Genomic DNA, 7,939 nt, shown 5'->3' on the forward strand with positions numbered 1-7,939 from the left:
TCGCCGCGGTGGTGTTAGATCGCTGGCTAGCACCTGGAGCCGCGTTCCTGATTCCATAACACACGATCATTCCATTGACTCTTCGGGTAGAGCGCTTGCTAGTGAGCCAAGTCTGTTTATCCCTTCAAACATCGGCTGAACACACGCGAGCTTGCCGGAGTGTCGGGCGTATTGTGAAATTAAAAACCGAATAGGCATCCCTTTGGATTATTCAATATCGGTCATTTTCGCTAATAGCGCGGTCAATCGTCTCCTCGCATCGTTCTCGGAACTCTCATCTTTTCGTCGAAAGTATCGCATTGTGATGGTCTGGATAGACCGGTAGCAAGCATACCTAGACAAGGGTCGTTAGCCATGAACCGTCTCATCTCATACAAGAGCAGCATACAGCAACTGTCGGGTCGTCCACGACCGGCTCCTACCCGACCAAGAGCCATAGCCCTCTAACACCGCAGCTGATGCTTCGTCGAAGATCTGAGCCATATATACATCTCCCCAGACGGCATAACTGAAGTCGACCAACCCTGATATGGCCTTGTCTTCGGGATTCAGTATGACCTGGGACGGACAGCCAAGATCCACAAGCACCAGCTGCGGCAGCGTTATCTCTTCGAGCGCCGGTGACAACCGGTGAATGTGGCTTCTGATCTCGGCATACGGGAGGTTCACAAAGGCGTCCTCCGCATCTCGCAGGGTCCCCTCGACGAGGGAAAGAAAAGCTTCCTTCCACGATGATTTCCCCCTTCCCCGTTCGACTTGGTGAAACGTTCCGAAGGATCTCGAGGTGTGCTGGCCGATCTTCCAAGCCAATGCACCCAACTGTCGGTCTATGACGTCCCGGTCCTGGTCGGAGAGTTGATCTTCCATTTCTTGTCGAGTGCGCCCGGCCACATGAGGACGGATCAAAACCGCCGAGTCTGACAGGTTAGTGTGCCTTTCATGATGCAGGATGGCTGGGATGAAGGGAACGCCGCTCTGCCGAAGGAGCGCAATCACTGTGATTTCTGTCCGAAGCAGGGACTGCTCGTGTCGTAGTAAGGGTGTTGTTGGTCTCGGTGGGCTCTTCAACAGGAGTTGGTGTCCGTTTGACAGAACAACAAGACATAGAGTATGAAGGTGATTTGGAAGGGAATAGACGTCTTTCACCCTAGCTGGAGCGAAGTGTTGTTTGACCACAGCGTCCAGCGTTGCAGGTGATTCAATCCTGGGTGGACAATGATCGTACAGGAATGGTGACATGGCCATATGATGGTAAGTGTGCTGCAAGAATGGAAAATTGCCGTTTGGAAAAACCCCAAGTGACATTGCGCTACTCTAGAAGAACGTGCCTGCAAATAAATCTAGGAATCGCCGGGTACACATGGACCCTGAGCACGCACGAAGTAAATGTAAAACGTCTATGAAACCGAAAATCGTCGAACGCCATCCAGGTGATGATTGGCCACATTTGCGATGAGAAGACACTCGGAATAGGCGAGTTCAGGGGCCAACGTAATCGATCGCAGTGAATATCATCCGCCAATGTATCCACGGTCTCGGTTATGGGACCGACTAACGGGATACGATATAGCGATGGGACTACCCGTGGCCGTTAAGCGAATTGCATAGGCCAGGGCCTCGGGGTATTGGTGGCCAACGTGGAGGCGACCATCGTAACCCTATGACAGGGGCGTTTGATTTGATGCACGGGTACATTGCGATGCCCAAGAAAGGACAATGAACGATTCGGGACGGATTGAAACCGGGGCCGATCCAGAAGACGTACGGAGTAAAAGACTGGGGCTCGCCTAAGGCTCCCGCTCTAAGCAAAGGGCCCGATGCAAGCGAACGGGATGTAACCAATCAGAGTGCGGCTTTACCGAAGGCCTGTCTGGATTTCAAAGCATCCAAATCAACTGAAGGGATAACAGCCACGCGGATAATTTCGACTGTGAGCTATTTGGTTCTAATTCGCACAATCGAGCGGTGGAGCGTCCCGCATGTCACTGAAATAGGCAGTTGTTGGAGCAATCAAGCGCGTCGTCGTCCATCGGATCGAAGGATCGAGGTATTACTTCGTACGTTGCATCAAATGTTGGATGCGTCTCCGCTGGAGAATTGTATGACAGCCATGCTTTGATGTTCATTATGTACCATAAATGCTTTTGGAATCCAAGAGACTCATGTGTATATCTTACCATGATGTTATCTCCCACATCACCCCATGTAGACGCCCCTGCAACGTAAGCATATTGGCCTGCGTTGACTCGTGTAGTCTGAAAATAGCGCGAAGGATCAGAGGGTGGTATCATTCCGTTGACTCAGTCGGCTCAGATGGCTTCGACCCAGTGGCCGGTTTATAGAGCTCCGCCAAGTTATACCTTTTCAGTTTGTCGTAATCGCTTCCAACAACACTCATTCCAATCACGTTCTGATTGTCGGTTAGCTGGAAAACAACACATTAACGGGTCATCGGGGTGTAAAACACCAACCTGGGCAACTTCAACCAGAATGAGAAGATCATAATTTTTCAGATCAACACTATGTCCAGGGCCGACTACCCTGGCCACTGTTTTGATAACATCATCTCGCTTAAACTTGGAGTTGGCTCTTATTGACGGCCGAATGGCAAACTGAAGCGTGGTCAGTGGATACTGTATTCGCCCCGAAGTCGTACAGTAGGAAAGGCACCGCATACCTTCCTTGGAGGACCTCCCGAGTGAAAGTGAGGCGCGAGGATATCCTTTGCAAAAACTTCCAGATCCACGTTCAGAGTCTTTCGAATCGAATGAACCGGGGTCATTCGTTGCAGAAAGCGAGTTCGCTTGCGTTCGGGATTCTCATACGCATCGATGCAGATATCATGCACCATCTTCTCCGGCGCTATTGACTTGTCGAACCGGATAAAGGTTACTAAAGGCCGTTTAGTTTTGAAGATCGGGACGGACGGAGCCGAGAGATCACGACGCACCACACGGCATGTCAATCCGAATAGCACGAAATTGAGGGCCCTTGGTAGCACCAGGCTTCAGACCCTCCACCTCCTTTCTGATTTGGGCTTCGATATCCTCGTCTTCTTCCTCGTCGGCGGAGTTGTTCGCGTCATTGGTGCCATCTTCCGAAGTTTCCACCCACTGGTAGATAGCATGTCAGGGGTTATGTTGGCCAAGGGCGAACAGGGACTTTTAATTTGGCGTGCTTGTATTGTGCGCAATGCGACACGATACTTACTTGGGAAAAGAGATCAAGTGTCTCAGCGATGCATTTCCCCTCTCGACCTTTGTCACACGTGACGAAGACACCCCAATCTCCGCTTTCGATGATGGCTTTGTTGGGCTGTTGGTGAAGCCATTTGCTCGCCCCCTATATAACCGTCTCAATCAAAATATGCTCGTTTGTACTCTGCCACAGCACGAGGCGGTCGCGAACCTTTCTCTTCTTCGAGGATTGAGCCGATGCACCTTCCGGCATGGGCCGTTTCCCTGTTCCGGCCATGTACAGACAAGAAACGCGTCAGATCAGCGCTGGTTGGTTCGGTCGATGATATGACCAGAATGGAGCAGAGACGGTAGTTCTCCGATGGTCTGTGGACATTCGCAGGTGGTGATGCTCCGCGGGCGGAAGAATCGATAAATTGCAGAGGAGCAGCTGTCCCGTTTGGGACTAGGGCGGGGCCATCATCCCACCCCGGCTCATTAAGGATGATTTTCATCCATGCCACCATGAGCTGACAGTCATCCGATGATCATGGATCCAATATACCAGTGGCTGGCTCCATTGCCTTTAAACCAGAAGGCTCTAGGCCCGTCGTATTGGATTCCAGACATCTGATCTGCGGGTAGCTGTGATGATCGGCCTACGTCCACAGGTTCGGTCTCACCACGGCTTCTATTCCGGCCGAATCACTACGGGCCGAAGTTCTACGGAGTACATAGGATGGACTTATTCGGGATGTCTTTATCGTGATAATTATAGCAGTTGCCTCAATCGTACGGTGTATACGCATGGTAACTCCCGAAGTATCACCTTGTTGATGGGGGAAGACACTCACCGGGGCATGACATCACGGTGTCTCCATGACGTACAACACAACAGAAAGCCCCTCCGAAAGCAGTATTATGGCTGACTTGCTATATATTCTCTCACTCACTCCCCTTCTCATGTTCCTTCTCACTCAGGGGCAACTTTCCATCTGACCCAAAATCTCATTCCCCTTTCCCAACTTATTTAGAAACCTCGTGATCGCGACTCCAGAGCTCTGTCTTCTTCCCAATGGCGACCGATATTGCTACGAAGGAGCTTCACAAGCCCGTTGACGTTGCTGAATATCTCTTCCGCCGTCTGTATGAGGTTGGAGTGCGTGCAGTGCATGGAGTTCCTGGTGAGTGGCCTGGCTTTCGTCCACCCAACATTGAAATTCCCATCGCTGTCTTGAACCTGCGGCATCTAACGTAGGGACTTCATCTAGGCGACTACAACCTCGCGGCCCTCGACTACTTGCCCAAGTGTGGCCTCCATTGGGTAGGAAACTGCAATGAACTCAATGCAGGTATGTATAAATCGAGCCGCAAAGTCTCGTTCTGTCAACTTTCCGTGTAGCGTCTAATGTCGGTCCACCTTAGGATACGCGGCGGATGGTTATGCTCGAATCAATGGTATCAGTGCCCTGGTAACCACCTTTGGAGTGGGAGAATTGTCCGCTCTCAACGCGATCGCTGGAGCCTACTCGGAGTTTGTTCCAATCGTCCACATTGTCGGTCAGCCTCATACCAGATCACAGAGAGATGGAATGCTGCTCCATCACACATTGGGCAATGGAGACTTCAATGTATTTGCCAAAATGAGCGGGGGTATCTCCTGTGCTATGGGCCGTCTGAACGAAACACACGAGGTGGCCACGCTCATCGATAACGCAATCCGCGAGTGCTGGCTTCGCAGCCGACCGGTTTATATTGGACTCCCCACCGATATCATTGTCAAGAAGATTGAAGGCCAGCGACTTGACACACCTCTCGACCTGTCACTCCCTCCAAATGACCCCGAAAAGGAAGATTATGTGGTCGACGTCGTTCTCAAGTACTTGCATGCAGCCAAAAACCCGGTCATCCTCGTGGACGCCTGCGCGATTCGGCATCGGGTGCTCGACGAGGTTCATGACTTGATGGAGACCTCGGGCTTGCCCACGTTTGTGGCCCCAATGGGCAAAGGTGCTGTGGATGAAACTCGCAAGAACTATGGTGGTGTCTATGCAGGAACTGGGTCCAACCCTGGAGTCCGCGAACAGGTCGAGTCTTCCGACCTTATCCTCAGCATTGGGGCCATCAAGTCTGACTTTAACACCACCGGATTCTCCTACCGCATTGGACAGCTGAACACCATCGATTTCCACAGCACGTACGTTCGCGTGAGGTATTCCGAGTATCCCGACATCAATATGAAGGGCGTTCTGCGGAAGGTCGTCCAAAGGATGGGCCATGTCAACGCCCTGCCCGTCCAGAGGCTCTCCAATGCTTTACCCGACAATGAGAAGGGATCGTCCAGCCAGGAGATTACTCACGCGTGGCTGTGGCCTATTGTGGGTCAATGGCTGAAAGAACGAGACATTGTCATTACTGAGACTGGTACTGCCAACTTTGGTATCTGGGACACGCGTTTCCCGGCGAATGTGACCGCCATCAGCCAGGTTCTCTGGGGTAGCATCGGCTACTCTGTCGGGGCTTGCCAGGGTGCTGCGTTGGCTGCGAAGGAACAGAACAACCGTCGAACCGTGCTCTTCGTGGGCGACGGTAGTTTGCAGCTTACTGTCCAAGAGATCAGCACCATGATCCGAAACAACCTCAACCCGATCGTGTTTGTCATCTGCAACCAAGGATACACTATCGAACGTTTCATCCACGGATGGGACGAGGCGTACAACGATATCCAGCCTTGGGATATCAAGGGCCTGCCTGTCGTGTTCGGCGCCAAGGACAAGTATAAGGGATACCGGGTCAAGACTCGGGATGAGCTGACGAAATTATTTGCCAATGATGAATTTAACTCGGTTCCTTGTCTTCAGGTACGTGATGAAACAAATTATGGCCATTGCTTTTGATCGATGCTAACTAGTGCAGTTGGTGGAGCTCCACATGCCTCGGGACGACGCCCCGGCGTCCTTGAAGCTGACTGCCGAATCGGCTGCTCACAGAAACGCTTGATCGGCGGAATAGTGTCGGACCCCCGGCGTTTTAAGCATCTTTTCTCTCTCCTCCTGTTTGTCTATCTTAATATGAAACGGAACACGGCCAGGGTATTACGCCCGCATTGTCATAGAAAACGTCTCAATCAGAACATCATGACCACCATGGAGTACAGCTAAAATGGAGCCGAGTTGAAAGCTCAGCATGGGCATGTTTACAGCTACTGATTAAAATTCATACGAGTTGATGCATCCTCTTCGCGTAGTGAAATATATATATAGGTACGCAACTGGGTTGTAAAGTTCCGATAGGAGATACAGGGACCTGAAGCCTTTTATCGCCTGTCCCCAGAAGCTCACCACGGCTTGAAAAGTATCGTGACGGCTTATTGTGATAGATCTTATATTAACTCTTCCTTTGTTTCAGTTTTGCCTCACCACTGCAAATACACAGGGGTTGCTTGGCATCTTGGGTACATTCAAGATTATTTTCTCCAGACTGTATATTAATCCAGAAGCTGCGATCCCCAGTCAATACAATTCTATCGTCTTACTCAGTTGATTTGGTGATCGTGATATCCGCAATGGCGATGATCTAGGTAATCGTCGGGCATGGTCACGTACCCTTGTTGGGGCTGTAGGGCTGAAGGAAACAAGACCGTTCGCAACTGACCGTTCTCAGTGGAGACTGGGTCCCTGATCCTCCATCATTAAAATTGAGATTGACGTGAGACAGCTGCGGATGAGAGGGAATAGTTAACTACCGATGACTGAGTGATGGAGACCTGTAGCATCGGATCAAGAATGTACGGAGAAGATACGGAGTACAGGCTCGCACAGAGAGAAACGAATGAAATGGAATGAATGTTCAGGCTGGTTGATGTTGAGACAAAATGGCCTTATCGGAGCCCACGTGACGCGCAGGCCCCTCAGGTGTCAAGGCACCACTGCTGGGTTAATTATTCCCATTGAAACGTTAGACTCGAACGAGATTGATTGATTGATTGATGACCCCGACCGACTTGGAGCCTTTGCGATTTCGCTCCATCTCATGAGAATCCAAAAAAAACCATCGCTCGCTTTTACTCTTGAATTAACTGTCGTATAACTGCTTTTGCCGTCCTTTCGCAGGTGCGTCTCGCTCTCTCTTGTCGGCCCTTTCGCGGCATCTTCTCCTCCGCCCACCCCTAGCATTCCTCTGCTATCAGGGGGCTCAGCGCCAGAACTCCTTTGCTTTCTTTTTGGCTTCTCGGGATCTTCGCTTACGGTGTCTTCTATTTGCTTAGATCATTTCTCCTTCGTGGATTTGCCAACCCACTGTTTTCGCTTTCTTCGCCTCCGCTCTACAAATCTCGGATTTGCGCTCGGGTGCCTGATTTCTACTTCGAACCCAACTCTCTGTCTGGTACGATAAGGCTTCCCGACACAGCTCGGGCTGAGACCGTTTGTCCGTACGCGTGGACATGTCGCTCTGTAGTCCGGAACTACACTCCCTGGAATATTGAGACCCTCCCACCGAATCAATATCCTCGGCGCAACCTTCAGGAAAAACAGCACTATCTGCCATGTCAACGATGCGCTTCTCAGCTGGTCCATGAGATAAAAGCCCAACGTACCTGGAGATTTGGGCACTTGACAAACAATCGCAACCTCCAATCACCCCGTGGACTTGTTGTCTACATTAATAGATTTCATTTGGGGATATCGCATCCATTGCTAGGATGGACGGCCAACGACAACAGCCATTCATGCCTGTTGCGCACACCTCGTCAACAGCGCAAC

At 51.0% G+C, this 7,939-nt stretch overlaps 3 protein-coding genes across 3 annotated transcripts; 1 reads left to right on the top strand and 2 right to left on the bottom strand.

The window, feature by feature from the left end:
- Positions 1–242: 242 nt before the first annotated feature.
- ATEG_04631 (phosphotransferase family protein) lies at positions 243–1,305 on the bottom strand (the record flags this gene model as incomplete). The annotated part of the gene is made up of 2 exons (XM_001213809.1): positions 243–334; positions 423–1,305. 2 exons carry the CDS (start codon positions 1,303–1,305, stop codon positions 243–245), a joined length of 975 nt encoding a protein of 324 aa, XP_001213809.1.
- Positions 1,306–2,287: 982 nt separating this feature from the next.
- ATEG_04632 (THUMP domain-containing protein) lies at positions 2,288–3,474 on the bottom strand (the record flags this gene model as incomplete). The annotated part of the gene is made up of 6 exons (XM_001213810.1): positions 2,288–2,410; positions 2,472–2,612; positions 2,678–2,892; positions 2,951–3,113; positions 3,211–3,342; positions 3,409–3,474. 6 exons carry the CDS (start codon positions 3,472–3,474, stop codon positions 2,288–2,290), a joined length of 840 nt encoding a protein of 279 aa, XP_001213810.1.
- Positions 3,475–4,251: 777 nt separating this feature from the next.
- Positions 4,252–6,176, top strand: ATEG_04633 (alpha-keto acid decarboxylase family protein; the record flags this gene model as incomplete). The annotated part of the gene is made up of 4 exons (XM_001213811.1): positions 4,252–4,360; positions 4,448–4,528; positions 4,602–6,037; positions 6,093–6,176. 4 exons carry the CDS (start codon positions 4,252–4,254, stop codon positions 6,174–6,176), a joined length of 1,710 nt encoding a protein of 569 aa, XP_001213811.1.
- Between the last annotated feature and the right edge of the window lie 1,763 nt (positions 6,177–7,939).

This window comes from Aspergillus terreus, genomic scaffold (assembly GCF_000149615.1).
Source record: "Aspergillus terreus NIH2624 scaffold_6 genomic scaffold, whole genome shotgun sequence".
In the NCBI taxonomy this organism is placed as follows: domain Eukaryota; kingdom Fungi; phylum Ascomycota; class Eurotiomycetes; order Eurotiales; family Aspergillaceae; genus Aspergillus; species Aspergillus terreus.